The sequence below is a fragment of the Peromyscus eremicus genome, chromosome 4 (assembly GCF_949786415.1).
Source record: "Peromyscus eremicus chromosome 4, PerEre_H2_v1, whole genome shotgun sequence".
NCBI classification, from domain to species: domain Eukaryota; kingdom Metazoa; phylum Chordata; class Mammalia; order Rodentia; family Cricetidae; genus Peromyscus; species Peromyscus eremicus.
In genome coordinates, this window is record NC_081419.1 from 88477853 (window position 1) to 88499483 (window position 21631).

At 35.7% G+C, this 21631-nt stretch overlaps 1 protein-coding gene across 2 annotated transcripts in view; it reads right to left on the minus strand.

Annotated features, from left to right (window-relative positions):
• The window catches only part of Dph6 (diphthamine biosynthesis 6), a 120052-nt gene that overhangs the window by 14307 nt on the left and 84114 nt on the right, over positions 1-21631 (minus strand). For both annotated transcript variants that reach the window (XR_009378854.1, XM_059261108.1), the window contains exon 6: positions 1436-1497. Coding sequence is in view for 1 of the 2 variants with exons in the window: in XM_059261108.1 (XP_059117091.1) it covers positions 1436-1497 (62 nt within the window). In the remaining variant the exon portion in view is untranslated. The remainder of the gene's footprint in view (positions 1-1435; positions 1498-21631) is intronic.

Below are 21631 nucleotides of genomic sequence, written 5' to 3' on the forward strand. Positions count from 1 at the left end.
TCATTAGCAGGAAGGCACACAAAGACAAGAGGAAACTTGATCTAAATGAAATTAAACTGGTGTTGATAGATTGGTAAGGAAAAGGTAAGGTGGAAACATAGGGCAGTTGAAGGGCCTTCAGGGATGGGACAGACAATTTAGAATAAGAAATAATAAGATTCAGAGGACTCTTCAACAGTGATTCATGTTATTAAAAGAAAGGTGAGGAAATATAGTCTAGCATCAGTATTCATTGATTAGGAGAGGAAAAATTGGAAGTAAAGTCCATGAAACTGTTATAGGAAACAGATGTGTGATAGCACTATATGGAAATATTGTGATAGTAAGATGAAAAGACATTGCCATCAACATTTCCACAAGCTGGAAAATGAAGAATCAACAATTATTCACACACAATGAAGGAAATCAGAAGCACTTATTATTACAGAAGGCAGCAGGGTTTAGTGAAAAAAACAAGACAAGCTTGATGTTAAACAGACTAGCTTTTATGTTATAACATGTAACCCGAAGACAAATGTTTTTAACCAATGAGACTGAAGTGCAATGGCGGTGGTCAGGCAGAGTGCTAAGGTTTGTTATTTGTCAGTGTGCTGCAGAAAGTCAATGACTAAATCCTTGTGTGCTTCCATTCTCTGTATGAAGCAGTTGTGGCATGCTGATTTCATTCTACCTCACTACACGAGCTTCATTCTCTCTGATAGTTGAGCTTGAGGTAACTCAATGCTCTTCCATAGACACAGTCATCGTCTATCTCTATCTAGATTGTAGGTTAATAATCTTCTCACAATCTAACAATCACACTGCTTCAGTGATTGAACCAGTGCTATATCAAACCCAACATTTGCTCTCAATCTCAAATACAAATCAATAGAATTAACAGGAAGGAAGAATGAAAATCACTATTATTTTAGTATGTAAATTACACTTTGGACTTGACAATGGTAAAGATGAAGGAGGTTATTTGAATGGTTGGAATAATTCCTTTGCTTCTTGGAATTTTCGTTCATCTTTGTAAAGAGGACCAGATTCAGTAAGTTCCAGAAGTTCCCACTCCCGTGCCTGACACTGAGTCTGAGTCAGAGAGAGACACTGCAGAGGTGTCAGTAATACAGCAATCAATATTCATGTAGCACATGCTGTCCATTTTAACAAAAACACATGTTGTCACAGAATTTTCCTTTGAGTTACTTACTTACTCTCACAATTACAGACTCATTCCAGTTTGGTTGGAATGAGTTCCACAAACTGGCCATCATTTTATATAATTTTAAACACACTTCTACATACATATACTATGAAGTTTAACCCTTTCACAAATCATAAAATGAATGCATCTAAATTTTTCTGAAATAAAATCATTGTTATATTCATTATGCTGTGGTATTACTTTCCTCTTTCAGATACTGATATTTTGAAGATGAACATAAATTCTTACCTCAAAAAGATAAGGCTCCATTTCATCCAGGGTTTTCCCAAGATGCTTATCAGGATCTAAGCCTGTCAGAAATGGTAAATTTAAAAGTGTAAAGGCACATTTCCTTTCCCTTGACCCCTCCTCATCTAGGAAAGCAATGTATATGTATCTTAAATTGTTTTGGTTTTCAAGTTAAATGTACTTTGCCAGCATTTACGTTCCTATTTCACTGAGATAACTTGCTTTCTTATTCCTAAAAAAATAGTTTTTAGTTTATTTCAGTTGCATCAATAGGCAGATGCTTCCTTCAATTTGACTTTCCTTTTCAGGAAATTATAATTAAGCTGAAAATAGTATAATTTCAAAGACAGGAAATGCAAAACCTCAGCATTTTAGTTGTGGCTTATTATATTTAAAGACTGTTGTAGAATATCATTTTAAGATGTGTTACATTTGTTTATGCTGTGGAACATTTATTTAATGATGCAAAGATGTGTTGCATTCTTTTATATTGCATTTGTTTAACTGTGAATCTGTGTTACTTTGCCTGTCTAAAACACCTGATGATCTAATAAAGAGCTGAACAGCCAATAGTGAGTGAGGTAGGGGGAAGGATAGGTGGGGCTGGCAGGCAAAGAGAATAAATAGAAAGAGAAATCTGGGAAGAGAAGAAGAAAGAACAAGAGAGAAGGAGAGGAGGATGCTAGGGGCCAGCCATCCAGCCAGCCCCAGAGTAAGAGTGAAAGTAAGATTTACAGACGTAAAAGAAAGGTAAAAGCCCAGAGGCAAAAGGTAAATGGGATAATTTAAAGTTAAGTAACAAGCCAAGTTAAGGCTGGGCATTTATAATTAAGAATAAGTCTCCATGTGTGACTTTCTTGGGAGCTGGGTGGCGGGCTCCCCAAAAGAAAAAAAATAACCAACCACCAAAGACAACAGTGTGAATTTGTTTTATTCTCATTTTATTTTAACTTTAAATGAAATTATAGAATCAGAATAGAAAAGAAAATGGTGTCAAGACTGTTACACCTATAAAGTTAATTCACTTAATAGGACAATATGGATACACTTGTGTTAAGAAATCAAAACATAGTTATTATCAAAACAATGTCTATTTAAATAGACTATAATTCTTTACCAAAAAATCCTGATTAATGTGTTAATGTGTCTCAATTCAATATGGTAATCTAAATACTTTTCTGAATAGATGTTTCTACATTAGACAACATTAGTAATACTATGTCAGGCTAATATGTTGCACTGTCCTCAATAATGCCTACTTAGGAATTTTGCTTCTCACACCTGGCAAAGAACTCCATCACAGACATTTCCACGTTTGCTTCATTTTTGTTTTCTGTTCATTAGAAAGTGACCAGTGATTAGGGACCTCATGATTACTATCCATATGAGGTACACTTCAGGTTGTTTTTACAAAATATTTCTTGGATAAGAGCCAGAGACCTCTAGGGATTGACGCTAATGTCCTTCAGAAGGGAATGGCCTAAGCCTCTCATTATTATCTTTAAATCAGTCCAGGCTTCACTACAGGGGCATTATTAGTTGTGGATGTAATAGGAAGACTATATGTCATATCCCCCCAAAATATTCAGATGCAGAAGAGCTCTCAATGAACTCTTAATTCCTAGAGCACCAATCACTCTATAAATTATTAATAACATGCAAATGAAAACCAATATAATTGAATTCTTAATTTTCTTACAGTTTCACGTATTTTTCTAAATTTTGCTTGTACAGAAACATTTTACCATTCTATGTGCAGTTTGTATATAATTACTTTTGCTTACAAAGATGTCATTAAAATAAATATTTGCTAAAATGGATACCCTTAAATGTATTAAATTACCATCTAATTTTCAATAAATATGCAGTGTGTGTTCATGATTTTTTCTTTTATTGAAAATAAGATTCTTTTCTCACACAACATATCCTGATTACAAATTTCTCTCCCTCTACTCCTTCCAAGTTTTAGGAATTTCTAACTGGATATTACTCACAGAGAATTCTGATATTCAGGAATGTTTATAATTGAGAACTGACGCTCAGGGTGAGATTAGCATCAATAAAATATATTCTTCACTGGAATTCTTTAGAAGTTTTTAAAATAATCAAGTCAATGTTTGAGTTCAAATTAAATACGAACTTTGGAAAGTGAGAATCGCTTCTGAGTTTAACTTGTTAGCTTTGCCGGAAAAGGGAACAACTTAACAGTAGTCCTGACACACAGCTTGGTTTGTGCTAAAAGGATTCTATTATGTGGAACTATTTGAAGGTATATTAAAAATGAGAATTTGGTAATGTTCAAATCCATCTTATACTTAAAAAAAATTAAGTAGTTACTTAACAACTAATGCATCTAGTCTAAAAGGTACAATATTCTCCTTCTTAAAAAATAGTATCTATATTCAACACAATGTCAGTGTAATTGAAAACATCCTTGTGATTACATGTTTCTCATTTATTTTATGTAAAGCTACATTAAATACTTTGAGATGATTATGAAGAAGACAGAATAGCTCATGGACTCTTTAATGCAAACTTTATCCAAAGGCTTCAACTCATCTCACTCCTCCAGAGAGACATTTCTTGTTTGGATTCATTCCACTTAGTGACTGTGACCCAGTGTAGCCTAGGTTGTGAACACACACAAACTGTGCTTCACTGGAATCTCACCGAATTCTTTAGTTTATCTTCTCCAACAGTCAGCTATGCAATGCTGTCTCAATGGACCCATGTCGCCTAAGAACTTTAGTCACTGAGCCATTTATTAATGTTGATATAATCAGTGATATCAAGAAATAATATAAAATTAACAAAGAAGACAACAATCCAGAGAATGGAGGACCCATTTAATTTCTAGCACGCTTTAATATGCAGGCATGAGATTATTCTAAGCCACTAACAAGATTTTCTCCAAACTTCAGGAGAAGATTTACTGTAAATGCTGCTATCTAACCATTCAATCACATCTTACAGACATTCCATGATGGAAGCTGGGTGGGTGAATAAACCCACAACAAGACCTAGGCACTGGATAACTCCATGCAGAATTAAGAAATTAATTAGGAGGAAGAACTATAATTTGCAGAGCTGACATCCATTTTACTTTAGTTGCATGTATCAATGGGAAACGATTACAATTCAATTAAAATATTCAATTTTATTACTTTACTGACTGACCTTGAAGTTAATGCGTGCTTTATTTAATTGCATCATCTATGAATAAATGTTAACCCTAAAATGTTATGCCCCATTATTTTCAATGCAGTTTTCAACATCTCAACTGAATTATATCAGCCAATTTATTATCTACTGTCACAAAAGCAAGTGGAGGTTTATTTCTTCAGGACAGCCCAATATATGCAGAGGGAAACATCACAAAGTAGTTGATAATGCTATTTTTAACCGAGTTCACGGAAATGAATTTTGTTCCCATCTTAACTCTAGCAGTGTACACTTTTAACTGAAAAATCACTACCGATATTAGAAAAGGCATAATCACTCTGAGAAGCAATTTCTGGCCTGCCTATAATTTTCATTTAATCCATTGCAAGCAGGAACTGAAAATCTGATATAACTTCACAATTAAAACACACACACACACACACACACACACACACACACACACACACACACCACATAATCTCTTCCTGTCTCTGTCATGTTCACGCGTTACCAGAACAAGTAATCTCATTTTGTAAAGTTTATTTTTTTTAAATAAATGTAACATTCAGTTGTTCCTAGATGTAAAACCTACACCATCATAACATATTTGAGCATTTTGGAAAAATTTTTGTTAAAAATGACAGATAGGTTAAAAAGGTTGGTTATGTAATCTCTAAAATAAAAATGAGCTGACATGTGAAAGTGAATACTAGAGCAAGGACATTATTTCAACATTTATACTTTCCATTTCTCTAATTAGGCCACCAAATTCTCAACTATCTTAGTCATTGTGTTCAGGCCTGGCTTAATATGGGTCTTCTTTTTTAAATCTATAAACTGAGATTTTTAACATCAAGTAGACTCATTCTTATGGAATCACTTTAAAATCTATGGTATATATTAAATGAATAGCCAGTAAATCACATTGAGTATAATTATGCAGTTATAGCAATCAATACTTACTAGCAATGAACAAAATTTTCCTCTTTTCTACTTTAAAAATATTGTGCAGTTCTTAACATGAAAAGAACAAGTAAAAAGTGAAAGATATGGGAACAACAGAAAGGGGCTACTGGAATACTTCTTTAAGAACATTTGCCTAAGTGTTTTTGTTTTAAACATGAGGACTACTGGAACCTGGAAGCTAGGTAAGGGTAGAGGTTGTGGGGGAGCAAAGAGCTAAGGGTAAAGATGCAATAAGTAAATAAATAAATGCCAGGTCCTTATAGTTTTAGCTTTTACTGTGAGAGTTTCTGGCTGAATTACGGAAGACTGACTGATTCTAGCTGACTGCAGGAAGACCAGTTGGACCTTTGATCCAATTAGAAATTTAGAAAGGTCATTCTAGCTTCAGTCCACTTCCTTCCCTGGAAACATGACAGGAGATGAGATGGAAAATGAGTGACCTGGGCACACAGTGGTGTAAGTGAGGGAGGCTGTACTAGAGCAAAAGCATTGCTAAAAAATGTAGGGAACAAATTTGAGAGCAGCACATGGTAGGTAGGCAGGATACAGACAGTACTTGTAGTAGTAGCAATGTAGAAGAGAGAGAAGGTCTAGATGATTCTCAGGCTTTCAGTATGGAGCAAGTTAAAAGATAATAGTACCAGCTACCATTATTTCAGATGCAAAGCAACAAAACATATGCAAAAATTGGAAGGGAAATACAGGGTAAATATCATTCTAGGAGTATGCTGTATTTTCCTAAGACTTACCAGAGAAGAGAAGTCTAATTGACATTGAGGTAAATGGGGTCAGAGCCCAGCAGAAAGGTCTGGACTGGAGATGCAGAAATAGAAACAGAAGCTGTGAGATGAACTGATTGTAGGACAACATTCAATGTGAGTAAAAAAAAATACAGGAAAGAGCCTGAGGAATTGAAATTTTAATGATGACAGTAAAAATGAACAGTGTAAAATGCAAATCTGATCAAGTTATTTTCTCCTCCCTCCTTGCCAAATTTATTGAAGTATATTTGACAGTTTAAAATCATATATACTTATATATTCAATTTAGTAATTTCATATATGTACACACTTTTACGTATTCATTACATTAAAGCTAATTAGCTTTCTAACACCTCACAAAACTAGTATTTATTTGGGGAGCAGGTACTAAGGAGTGAAACCAGGCTCTCCTGCTGCTAGGCAAGTGTTCTACCATTGCCCTACATATCCCAAGCCCTACTTAATGATTTTCAACATGATAAAAACCCCTACTCAACAAGGTATGTTTGTCCGTGCCTGTAATCCTATATTCAAGAGTCTCAAACAGGAAGAGTACCACAAATCTGAGGCTACCCTAGGCTATATACTGAATTTGGGGCCAGTCTGAGCAACAAGGTAAGACACTTTCAACTGCTCCTCTGAAAAGTAAAGATTTACCCTCTGTAGTTTATGAATCTACACAATTTTTATAGGTCAGTTAATCATTATATAAAGTTAAAAGCCTTACCCAAATAAAAACTGAAAGTTAATAAACTATAAAAACACTAGAAAGTTCAAGTATACAATACAGTATTAGTAGCTAAAGTAATAGTGCTGCACATGGGATCCCCAGAATGTACTCATTTTGTAGAACTCACAATGCAAACCCTCCTTCCTTAACTGTTTTGTACTTTTTTCTCCCCACTTTCACATCTGTAGATTCTACATATAAACAAGGTCAAGTAGTATTTGTCTTTCCTCTTTTTCCAGCACTGTTCATTGAAAATATTGTCTATTCTCTTGTGTGTTATTGGCGCCCTTGAAGAGTGGATCACAGAGCCATGGATTTGCTTCTGGGTTCTTTGTTTCATATTCTGTTCCATAGGTCTATATGATTTTTAATGGTAACATCATATTGAAAAATAATATAAAAATAAAAAGATGCCATAGATTTATATTTGACTCATTAAGTATAATTCATAGCTTTATTACTGTTTACATTTGATGTAGCTATTGATCTTCTGTGCTTTCCTATGACTCTGGGGACTTTTTTCTACTTCTTTTTAAATAATAATATTAGTAATAATAATAATTATTATTATTCATTTTTTATATTTCATGTTTTTCTTCCCTCCTCTCCTCCCAATCCCTTTCCCCACCTCCCCCTTGCTCACATCCACTTGTGATACATTTAACTATTTAAAGATGTGTTCCATTTGTTTTTGCTGCATTTGTTTAATTATGAGAAGATGTGTTGCTCTTTCACCTGACCTGCTTAAGGCACCTGATTGGTCTAATAAAATGGTGAATGGCTAGTAGTTAGGCAGAGGAGGGATAGGAGAGGCTGCTGGGCAGAGAGAATAAATAGGAGAAATCTAGGGTTGAGAAGAGGAGAGAAGCAGAAGAAGAATGGAGAGAATAAGGGAGAAAGAGAGGTACAGGCCTGTGGCCAGAGCCAGGATGCCACCAGCCAGACATAGAAATAGCAGTAAAGTAAGATATACAGAAGGAAGAAAGGTAATAAGCCCCAAGGCAAAAGGTAGACAAAGAGAAACAGGTTAATTTAAGTTTAAAAGAGCTAGCCAGAAAGAAGCCCAAGCTAGGCCAAGCATTCAAACTAATAATAAGTCTCCATGTCATGATTTGGGAGCTGGTTGGTGGAATAAAAGAAAAAAACTGGTTCAATCCACTCCTCCTCCATTTCTATTCAAAAAAGGGTAGGTTTCTGATGGACATCAACCAGAACGCCAATGGAGAATAACAGTTGCACTGAATTTGTTCATTAACTCTGGATAATATGTACACTTTAACAATTTCAATTTTTCTAAATCATTAACATCAATTTTGTTTCTCTTTTTATTTTCAATTTCCTTTCCAGTTTTTAAAATAATTTTCAGTGTCCAAAATTCTCATCTCTTCGGTTGAGATGAGATTATTCCTATGTATTTTATTCATGTTTCCATTTTGAATGGGATTGTTTTCCTGATTTCATTATCTGATAGTTCACTATTTGTATGTAGAGATACAATTGCTTTTTAGTATGCTGATTTTATGTGCTGATGTTTTATTGGGTAGCTAATCTTAACTTTTTGTTAAGTCTTTAGAGTTTTCTATACCCTTGATCAGGATACCATTTGCAAACAGAAATAATTTGGTTTGTTTATGACTTGGTGCTTTTTATTTCTTTTTCTCATTTAATTGCTTTGACTAAGATTTCTAGTATTGTGCTAACTAGACATGGTAAGAGTAGGCAGCCTTGCCTTGTATTGTGGTCTTCTTACACTTTTTCAAGATAAATATATGAGCACTAGCATTTAATCATGTACATTTCTTCACTATCATACGTTCCTCAATGGATTATGGAATACAGAATATGAAATTATAAGGGCTGTAGTTATGACTTCTACAGTATGAGAATAACTTGCTATAAAATGAAGCACACATAACTGGAAAACACTGGTTACAGCCTACCTCAGAACTTCCTCATGATATGTAAGACTTCACTTGCTTCTTATGTACATTTACTCTGTGTATTTAAACTTATACAAATCAGTCATCATAAGATGGGAGATTAACAATAAAATACCTCTTATATTTTAAGAGTCCTATACATGTTATAACACATCTTTGATCTACAGTTTTAATATATTATGTTGTGATCTCAGCTAAAATGGGATAGCTCATTTTCAATCCCTCCAAATTAGGAATATTTATATTATGTATATTACACTGGTAAATTATCATCACATGCTATTTGAGCTCACTGCAAAGCTGACTCTGGAAGCAGAGTCTCCCCACAACATCCCGTTTTTTCAATTAAACATTTTTGTCTTAAAGTGTTTTCCAAGGCCCCTGGAGATGGGCTGGCCTCATTGACTCTGTGGCAGTGAAAGAACAGAACAGCAAAACAGCCAGAGTAAAAACACTATGTCCTTGACAAGTACTTGAAGGTAAATCATTTCTAACAGTTGTTCCTATTGTTTATCCTATGATATAAAAGTGCCTACAGTATAAAAGAAAATTGGAAGTTCATTCATGAAGAGAAAGCTCAATTGGAAGTCCAGCTGAGTGTCTTGACATCCCCACTTGATTTCTGCTGGGTGTTTGTAAGCCTGATTTGATGTTGCTAACTTTCTACTATTGTTTGTTTTACTTGGAAGTCTTACCCAAGCACTCATTCTGCTCTGCCCAACACTATCAGGAACTCCAGCTGAGTGCCTAGTCTATCTATATCTGCAGGATGCTTTGAGTACCCAATTTGATGATGTTCTGCTGTCAATCTACTATCTACTATCTATCTGTCTGTCTGTCTTGGCGTTTCTATTGCTGTGAAGAGACACCAGAACCACAGCAATTCTTATAAAGGAAAACATTTAATTCGAGATGGCTTAGAAGTTCAGGGGTTTAGTCCATTACCATCCCAGTGAGAAGCATGGTGGCAAGCAGGCAGATATGGTACTGGAGAAGGAGCTAAGAGTTCTACATCTGAATTGGCAGCAACAGGAAGAGAGAGTGAGACAGTGAGCCTGGCTTGAGCTTCTGAGACCTCAAAGCCCATCCTCAGTGACAGACTTCCTCTAAAAAGGCCACACTTCCTTCAACAAGGCCAGGTTGCCACTCACTATGAGACTATAGGAGCCACTTTCATTCAAACCACCATGCTATCTATCATGGATCATAGAAAATAATAAACATAAATTTTTGTATAGTCATAATAAGCTACAGAGACAAAAAGATGACTAGCTGACTTTTTTAGAAGTTTTCAATTAACTACTACATATTATCATGGACATTGTTGTAGTGCAAACTATCTGACATATCTGTATGTGTGACACAGAGAGTTAGCTTTTAGAGTAGCATGCATTACTGCAGGGTCCTTTCACATTTATTTGTGAATATTGCATTTTTTTTTTTAATTTTAAGAGGGATAACTATTGGGGGAGGTGAAGGCTGACAGGTTTCAATTTTAAATTTTACGGCCAAGGGGGTGGCATAGTTAGTAATGTACTTACCCTGTATGAATAGTACCTGCATTTGATTCCCCAAACTCACATAATAATGCTGGGCATGGTGGGGTTCACGTTTAATTCAGTGTTGGGAGGTGCAGACAGGAAGATCCACAGGGCCTCCTTGTCAGGCAGTCTTGCCTAACTGGTCATATCTAGGCAAATGAAAGCTGCTCCTTAAAGCAGGTGAATGGCTGTTCCTGAGGATGACACTGCAGTTCTTCTCCATCCTAAATACACATGCACATAAATGTGCACACACATCCACATACAGCTATGTATCCACATGCACACGAACACATATACATATAATGTATGAATATTTAGTAGACATTTCTTGAAATTTGTATATAGATGCACAAATATCCCTATATATACATATATAAATAAGATAAATATTCCTATATATCATATATTTGAATATATATGTGCAAAGTACTTTGGGTATGGAATCTCAATTTATGTAAAAAGTTCAAGGAACATATCCATATCAGAATCAGGTATTACAGGGCTAACTTTTGTTTAAACAGCCTGCCTCACATGAAGGAACAATGAGCTAATATTAAAATAAACCAAATCAGCATTCCTTTTCCCTGCTGTTATAATCGGTAACTCCACTTATAAAACTAAGAAAATGATGCTTCTATTCAGAGATAGCCAGCTGTACGCCTAGTTGTATTTGAATTTCAAACTGAAGATTATATCAAAATTACTTAAAAGTTGAGATATAATCCTTAATTTTGTTTCATAAGTTGAAAATTATAAATAATTTACGATACAACTGGGTATGGTAAAACTTTGAAGCTTAAAAAAAAATCTGTACTAAATTACTCTAAGTGAAGACAGAATATATTTAAATCACAATTAACTATACTTTAAATCATATTAAGTAATCTTTTTTAACGAAATAATTATTTGAACCAAGTTCAGGTATAAAAATTGTTAACTATAGAATATAAAAGAATAACATAAATTGCTTTTAACCTTTGCTGTTAAGCATTCTTTCTAGAAAGGCTATTACAATGCATGATTTTAATTATGTCCATTATTATCCAAATGAATGACAGAAGAGTACAATGAGAGGGAGCAATAATTAACATGCCGGAGCATGGCTTATTTGGGCAGTTAGATGCAGAATCAGATTAAGGTAATGTATAGAACTACCACAAGTGAGTGTGCGTGGGAGTGGAACCTAGCAATTGGGAAGGCCACACAATTAAAGCACATGGTCTAATTAGTATGGGCATCTCTTATTGTGAACCCAAAAGGCGAGACTAAAAAGTGTACAGTAAATTTGGAAAGAAAATTCTAGTTAGCAGTCTTTGGAGAGAGAAGTGAAGAGTTTAAAAGCAATTCAAGCTACTTAAAAGAAATAGGAGCACAGTAGCTACCAGTGATTATGCATCATGACATTATCTGAAAGGTCAGAGGAGAAGTCTGTGCATAGCCAAAAGAAAAACTGGAAACAGCCCCACAGAACTGCTCATGAATCTGTTAAAAGTGTCTATATCATCTTATAATACAGTATTTTAAAAATCAATTACCAGAGGTGTATGGTTGGGAAATGAAGAATCTGAGATATAAAAAGGACAAAGAGTAACAGGAAGCCAAGACAGGTGCATGAGTGGAAGCGCTGGGCTGCTCAGGAAGAGGACTCAACCAGAGAGGAGGGCAGCAGGGCACTTCACTGGGGCTGTGCTGTACTGCCCGGCACAACTGCGCAGCCGCTGGGGAAAGGACTACTCCAAGGGCACTTTGAGAAGAACTAGTGGAGCAGTAGCAAAGAGCAATATCCTAGGGGGAAAGAAGAGAGCAACTGGAGAAATTCCACAGCAATAAATCACCATGGCCAGATGGTGCTCAAATGAGAGTTTCTGAAGGAAATAAAGTGTGACATGGCTGGGCATCCGAAAACCAGCAACTGTTTCTGAACAGTGCTGTTTTGCTAATATGAAAGCTTTCTTTAGGAAACAGCAACAATAAAATGAAGATTTATCGAGGTATAGATGAGAAGCTCTTGTGTTGATAATGGAGAAACTGATAGAGTCTAATTAAGAATAGCTTCCTTCTACATCAGGATAAGGTTAACTGGCTGAGGTCAAATCACCTACTGAGTCTATAAAGAGAACACTGTTTCTCTCCATCCTATTAAACTTATCAGGAAATGTCAATAAAATACTAGATAGAAGTAAAACAGTAAATGTAATTTATTTGGGAATTACATGAAGCTTTTAACAAGGTCACATGAGACTGTTGGGGGAAATAAATAAGCACAATCTTCAGGAAGAGAGGCCACAGGAGAAACTTCAGCCATTAATTGTAAAACTTGCTAAGTAAGGAAAACAAAGTTTCAGGGACAATTTCTCTTTTGTTCCCTAGCATTGGGTCATAGGCATCTTTTAATGTTAGCCAAAAGGGTGAAAAACTTGAAGTGTATATTCAAAATCTGAAGAAAGAAAATGGAGGTCACTGGTAACACAGATTTCCTTCCTATTAAGAAAAGAAGAATTTTACCAGGGCCAAGAAGCACGGTGATAGTATGGAAGGAAGCTGAGCTCCCAAATCCAGGAAGTAAACAAAAGTCCATCAGGCAACAGAGGGAAAGAAGCAGATAACAAAGTTTATATTGGTGAACTGGAATCTGAAAGCCCCAATTCACTCTAAGTTTCTTATCAGTATGCTGAATATAATCAACAGATTTAAAAGGGAACTAACAAGCATTGCTGTTAGTACTGTCAGACTGACTTTACATATCAAATTAGGACTGTCTCCCTCAGTGGGCTCAGTTTCCGACAGTATATTTACTGAATAATACATACTTATTTGCCCATGACCAGGTTATTTAAAATAATTCTGTAGAACTATCTTCATAGCCAGTATTCTATTACTTCAAAGTTAAAAAAGGGAAGCCAGTAGTATAGTACTCAAAAGTTAAAAAAGGAAAGCCAGTCTTCATCCTTCAGTTTACCAACTTCTGTTTACCGTTTCTGTCTCAAGAAGGAGCACAATTATATAGGGAAAAAGCAAGGGCCAGATGTAGAAATTTGAAATCCATTCAAAAGCCTGGGACACCCTTCTGTGCCATTATATGACTGCACCAAATGTTAGAAAGCTCCCAGAACAAACCAAGACTTCTCTCACCTGTAACTTTTTCTTGCTCTTAGCACTGTCCTGCAAAGCCACAAAAAGTCACAAAAAGTACCAACAGCCTTTCAAATACTGTAGATTGCTATTAAAAGTTCTTATTCTCTTTGGCATAGTAAACTGCTGCCTCCATCTCAGGCTAAATACAAAAATCCTTCAATAGTGCTCATCCGGTACCATTGCTGTCCTTCCGTTGTTCTGGAAATTCTCTGCTCACTGAATTATAGGTGTTTCTCTGTGCCATTTTCAAAATAGTCACACTTCTTGAAGAAGCAATTTCAAATCATGGTAAGGAAATACAGAAAAAAAACCTTAACATTTTCATGTTAATACTTTCTGGAAATTCCTATTGCTAATGTATTGTTATCTCTGTGTTTAGGGTGGTGTTTTTTTAATATTAATATGTTCTGAAAAGACCCAACTCTTTATACCATTTTGCCCCTACATTATTAGACCAGTAATCTTAAAGGTAACTACTACACACAAAACACAATACTCCACATTAACTTATTAATTCCACCCTGCCAACGTGCTTAGCCTCTTTGCCACCTCAAAGAACAACTGTCACAAATTAACATAATGCAGAAAATTGCTAAGGCTGTTTCTCAATGGCTAGCAGTTAACAGTATCTATTTCATAATATATGTACGTATACACACACACACACACACACACACACACACACACACACACACACACACCTGCTGCACTCTCTTGGGCCGGTGTGGTAGCTAGATTTATCCAATGGATATGAATCAGGACTGATTCTATTATCAAAAGTATTAGAATCTCAACAACCTCTAAGCCATCAACAATTTAAAGAGCATGAAATTCAAGCACACATTCAAATAACTGTTTAAAAAGCAAGAAGGGTTATATAAAGAAATAATGATGTCAGTATCATGGGGCCTTCCACAGTTGACATTGACTTCCTATCAAGTTCCTATTATGTCCATTTGGGTAAGTAACTGGCTCCTTTGTTTTATATGTTTTAGGTACACAGTCTGATCTCACATAGGATAATGTCACTGAAAAGTATAAGCACATTAAATCACATTTTCAGTAGCAGTAGAATGTAATCTGAGGGCTGGCTCAGCTGTTAAAAGCTAGGTTCACAACTAAAAATATAAGAATGCAATCTGAAATATTTTCTTGTACACAAATTTAATAAGTTACAACTGTAAAACCAAAATAGTCACTTTACAGGAGTTGGAGACTATTGGAGAAAAGAACAGGGTTAGGGATTAATATTTATTTTGGAACTGAGTCTAAGAGTAAGTTAACCTTTTTAATTTGGAAATGAATTGAAAATTACCACAAATAATATTTCAAACATGTTCAAATTTTTCAACTCTCTTCAAATATGTTGTTGCTTATGTGAAACTGGAACTTTTTCAGTAAAAGAGAATTAAGGGGGAAAAGACATAAGCAGTCTGCAGTCCTGGGATGCTGACAAAGGTAGCAGAAAGACCCGAACATCAGTCACACACTATTAGCAGCCCTCCCTTCTTCCTGTCTGCAGTCTATTGTGTGCTAAAGCAAACAGTAGTGGTAATTTACCTAAAGATAAACAGGAAACCTTTACTTTAACTTTCCTTTTTGCCACATGATATGTTAAACAACCTTCATACTTAAAAAAAAATGCAATTATGAAGCACAGCTGAATGGCCCCAGAGCACAGTGGCTCCATTCAATTTGCTTGTGCTTAATTACACCTGACCAAGGCAGGTGAGAAATGCATTCTGATAAGATCTTTTTTTTTTTTTTTTTTTTTTTTTTAATGCTGGAGCTAAAAAAGAAATGAAATGAAATCAGTGATTTCCAATCCAATTACTATCTAAAACTATTTTTGTATTTGCTCTTTAAGACCCTTATAAAGCTGGGCTTTGTGAAACATCATTATAATTAGTTTTAAAGTGTCTGATGGAAATATTTCCTTCTAAAAACCTACTGTAATCAATGTAAGCCATTACCAATATCAATCACAAATGCATTTCTTACATCTTTCAAGTTTAACATTTTAAAGCTAGTTTAAAATGTTAGGATTTAGAAATAGTAACTCTGCTTGAAGTTTCCTAGAACAGAGAACACTATCTTATCGGAAATATCCTTAGCAAAGCAAGTGAGGCTGTGAGGCTGGCAAGTCCAGAAAGCAGAGAAGGACTGAAGGACAAAAGCCCCAAGGTTTAACCACAGTTCAGGGAATGACTTTTATAATGTATCAAAAAGACAGCTCATCTACAATAAATTAATAAACAAAAAAGGATCGAATAGAAAAAAAAAACCATGAAGAAAAACCTTTATGTACTTCTCTTGGACAGCCTCTCTAGGAGATACCAATGGGTAGGACCGAGACCACAGTCACAATCAAAAGGAAAATCTGAGATGCTACAAGGAATGATAGCCAGAACTGTAACTAAACCTTTAGGAAATCTATAGATTATCTACATAAAACAGGTAACAATAATCAAAATAATATCGAACCACTAGTGACATTTAAAACAAAACAATGAGGTATGTAGCTTTAATCCCAGGACTAGGGGGATGACTATGAATTCAGAGACAGCCTGACCCAGTTATTAAGACCTGGTAACAAACAAGTAAGCTATCTAGCAAGCAAACAAACATACAAGCATATGACACTCCACTCCCCCACATAAAACTGACATAAAAACATTATTAAATATAAACATTTCTAATACATAGCATACAAATCATGAGGCAGATGAGTCAAAAATATTTCAAGGCTTGTGCTAGGTAAAATATAGTTACAATGATGATAAATGCTGTGATCTCCATAGTACCATGAAAATAGATTTCAAATGAAGGAAAAATTAGTCATACAGAGGAAAGGCATTTCTCACCAGCAAAGCTATATTGAAGAATATTAAAGTGAGTTATTGCGGCAGTAGGAAGCTATCCTAGAGTTAAACAAGTACATTAAAGGAGAATACAGTATAGTGAGAGGGAAAATACAGGTAATATACATAAATGTTATAGAAAGAAAATAATACACTGTAAAGATAGACACATGTGTAGATTAAAATGCAAGGTAACTATAACAAGTCCAAGAGAAAATGAAAGTTAATGTACAGTAACCACTAGACAAGAATGAAAATAATATTTAATTAGTTAACTAATAAATGTAATAATGGAAGCAGATTAATAAAAGTCAAGAAAAGGGAGGAAAATCATATCAAATACCTTTTATAATTCAGATAAATATAAGATGACTATACAAATCCACATGCAATTGAAATCAACAAACAAAAGGTCAACTACAGAATCCTTCCAAGATTAGTGTAGAGCAGAAGACAGCTGAGGACGAAGTAAGCCACGAATACCGCAACAGAAAGCTCGTTCAGTCAACAGTGTCAGAAAACTTTGAAAACTAAGAGCTATTTTATAAAACCAACAGGGTTTCTACAGGGAAGTCTCCCACAACATAAAGCCATGTGCAATCAATAGCAGATTGGTCTTTGTCTTGTTTGTTCTACACAGGAGCTCACTCTGTAGCTCTGGCTTGGCTGGAACTTACTTATCCCTATAATCTTCAACAGTTAGAAATTATTTTAGAAACACATTTTTTTTTTTAGAAAAAGTTAGTTTAGCTAAGAAAAATAAACATTGATGAAGCTGAAGACTAAACTAACAGAGAAAAAGAATCTCCACTGAAAGTTTACCCCCAAAGAAATTTCCATGTCCAGATGACTTAAATAACCAACACTTTGGAACATTAAGGAAGAATTACTACTAATCTCACAGAAAATCTTTTGGACAACAGAAAAAGAGGAAGCACTTCAAATATTGTGTTATAAAGCCGTATTACCCACACCTATCACTACTATGAAAGAAAATTCTAGATCAGTCTTCTTATAAACATGAATGGAAAAATCCTAAATAGGGCCAAGGAAATGAATCAAGCACTATGTAGAGAAATTGACTCATTAGAGCCATTATGATGGATCCCAGCAGTGTAGGCAAGGTGATCTTAACAGATTTACAAAAAAAAAAAAGAATTATTGAATCACTCTTTATTTCCTAACAATGCTCTCTGAGGAAAATTACCTTAGTTTTGTAGAGATGTATAAAAAGAATGGTCACAAACTGTCCGATCAACAAAATGAGAATTTGGATTTAAGACTCCTTTGAAAGCGAGTAGGTAAATGATTGCTTTAACAAACAGTTTGACAATATATGTCTATTTTTTTAAGATTAATTACTTTTTTTAAGAAATTTTTTTTATTCATTTTACATACCAAAGATCCCCCTCTTCCCTCCTCCCACCCCTCTAGCCTCTCCTTCCCAACCTAGCCCCCATCCCCTTCTTCAAGAAGGTAAAGCCTCCTGTGGGGAGGTACATTTAGTGGAGGCAGGTCCAAGCCCTTCCTCCTACCTCAAGGCTGTGTGAGGTCCCATCATAGGTAGTGGGCTCCAAAAAGCCTGATCGTGCACCAGAATTGGATTCTGATCCGACTGCCAGGGGGCCACATGTTTAACAACAGCAATTATGTAGTTTCTTGGTGCTGTGAACTGACATGTACCAAATACAACTCCATTAGAGACAGCTTGCTGTTATGAACTCCTGAACACCTAGACCAGATCCATTCAGAAAACACAGCAAAGAAGCTTCCAGGTGACTTTATAGACCAGACATTTATATTCCTCCCTGAACTGCTCAGTATTTCTCTTTTGGTACTCCAAGAGTTATGGGGACGACAAGTTGTTTTTCTAGATTCCAGGTCCACAATATTTGGTTCAATGCTTTTTGTTTCACAACATTATTTCACATAGTCTTTTCATTAAAGGCAATTAAATGAAATTGAATTTATCGTACATCTTAATAGCAAAAATCTCAGTAAGAATTATTAAAATTTTTCACATGCATTATGTCCATTAGGGACTATGCCCCTGCACTGGCAAGTACCTCTGTACCAAAACAACAGATGAAAAGAAGTCAGATACAAGTGGGCACGGAAAAAGAACATGACATCATTGATGTAATCATGAAGGCTAAAGGTATGAAGCTCTTAAAGTTCAGAAAGACAGAGGCAGCGATCTCTTCCACACACTATCAAAGGACGAATTTACAAAAATGAACCTATACCAAACTGTATAAGCTTTCTGTTTCAAAGTGTACTATCGGACAGTGAAGAAAAACCTGGGAGGATACAAGCAGCACTGTTGTCAGAGTGGCAAAGTGGAAATGACTAGTCCAGTGTCAACTACTGAGACAGTTAAATTATATTGTTATATGGAACAACATCTTGTCATGAGAATGGACAAAACACTACTGTCTCCAAAGTGTGGATGACTCATCAACCACATTTTGAACCAAAGAACTCACCAAGTTGAGAATACAGTAGGCTTCCGTCTATAAAACAGAATCTACTATGAGGATGTGACTCAGTTAAGGCACCTGCTTAGCATGTAGGAGACCCACCCTCCCTTCCTTCCCTACAGAAGTTTTAAGATTAAAAGTAAGAAAAACTAACACAATTAGGTGTGAGCAGACTTGCTAACTTTGGAAGAGCAAGTATCGTTGAGAACAAAATAATACTTACTATTTAAATTAAGGAGTTTGGATCAGTTATGTTGTTTGATCAAAGTAATACTTAGCATTGATGTGTTTTTGTATTTGTTATACTCCAATAAAATTTCTTAAAGAATACAACATGAAAAACAACTACATTATATACATGGAAAAAAATCTCTTACATAAAATGCAAAGCAAAAAAGGTATGCTACAGATCAATATGTGGAAAAAGACACAATTCATATAACAACAAAAAAGAGAGCAGAGTATTTCTATAAATATATCAATAAAAATTCTGAGAGATGACAAATTATCACTTATATTTGTAGCTAAGGGAAAGGGGATGGATAGCTAGAGAAATGAAAACAAAATACTTAGGCTCCTTTCCTTTGAAGATGTATGATGTACTAAGAATTTACACAACTCCGCATTGCCCATCTGTTCTGCTTCCTGCCATGACCTCCAGTTCCCTGCTCCTGTTGAAATGTCTGCCCTCTGCTGCCGCCATGCAGTCCCTCTATGACAGACTCTTACAATACGTGCTGCTTCTTCCATAGCTTGTCTTCCATCATAGTGCTTTAATGCAGCAACAGAAACAGCAAATATAGACCCCAAGGTTACACAGATTATTTACTGGCAATATCTTATATGTCCATGTAGAATTGAGTCTTTCTACCATGGGATCATTTTGAAGAAAATGGATTTTTTTAACCATAAGAGTTTTATTTAGTTTTTCAGATAATTTTAATGAATAAAAGTGGATAAGAAACCTATGCTGTATCATGTATATGCTTCTATGTATTCAAAAGGACTGTGACTCCTCAGGAAAGTTTCCTTCAATAGTGTTAGAATAAACTTCGCACATGCATATCTTCAGGTAGTCAACAGAAATCACATGCTATACATGTTAAAATCAGATCTAAACTTTTGTTATGTAGACACACAGGACAAATAAATTAATTCAGTTGTATTTTTACCCAAAGGTTTAAAAGCATTAACTCACCACCTATTCCCCTCATGAGAAGCCCAAACTAAATAAAGACACACAACATTAGTTATATATTATCATAAAGGGGGCAATGTTAAATTCTCTGGCTCTGTCCTTCCAATGAGGTCCTAATACAGGAAAAGATCTGGTAGTAAAAGAGACACATTACCTTCCAGCATGGTATGGGGTAAGCACAGCACTGTATCATCTTAGAAAATCCAGGAGACATTAAGAATCCTGGAAAGCAACAGAGCACACTCTGCACAGCTTCACACAGAACCTCAGCAGTAAATACAGCTCCAGTGCAAACTTTAATCGAAGAGATGCCCAGCAGACTTTTTACTCAGAAAAGTGAAAATCTTGTCAATCATTCTCATTTTCACAGCTAAAGAGAGTGGCTGTCCATTCACTAACCAAGCCCTCAACACTTTAACTTCAGCAAAAAAAGCAGAGCAATGTTTATCAAGAAATGTTAAGTGCTGCACACTCTTCACCCTTTCCTAACTGCTCTATGAAATATGAATTTATTCCTGAAATCATCATAGAGATTGGTAAGGTGAACACTCGGAAGTGGGATACACAGTTTAGGCTTTGCTACCCTGCACCTTCATTGCATTCTCTGTAATGGGTTCCTGGATTAAATACACTAGTCTCAAAAATGAAACCAAAGACATAAAATCAAAACAACAAACTCACTGTGTACATACATATCAAATAAAACTCTCAGATGTGATTTTTTTATGATCCTTGACAAGAAATAATTCTCTTTTAAAAATTACACAGAGAAAAGCATTCTGTTTTAATATTATTCATAATGATAGAACACAAGGTAAATATTTGGTGCTAATTATTTATCTTTTTTAAATTTTATTTTATAATTTAATTTAATTTTACATATCAGCCCTTGTTCTCCTCCCCCGCGCCCCCCCCCCCCGCCGGCTCACGCCCAGCCCACCCCCCATTCGCATCTCCTCCATGGCAAAGACTCCCCTGAGGATTGAGTTCAACTTGGTAGATTCAGTCCAGGCAGGTCCAGTCCCCTCCTCCCAGGCTGAGCCAAGTGTCCCTGCATAAGCCCCAGGTTCTAAACAGCCAGCACATGCACTGAGGACAGGTCCTGGTTCCACTGCCTGGATGCCTCCCAAACAGATCAAGCTAATCAACTGTCTCACTTATCCAGAGGGCCTGATCCAGTTGGGGGCTCCTCAGCTATTGGTTCATAGTTCATGTGTTTCCATTCGTTTGGCTATTTGTCCCTGTGCTTTTTTCAACCTTGGTCCCAACAATTCTCGCTCATACAAACCCTCCTCTTTCTTGCCAATTGGACTCCTGGAGCTCCACCTGGGGCCTGGCCATGGATCTCTGTATCCGGTTCCCTCAGTCATTGGATGAGGTTTCTAGCACAACAATTAGGGTGTTTGGCCATCCTATCAC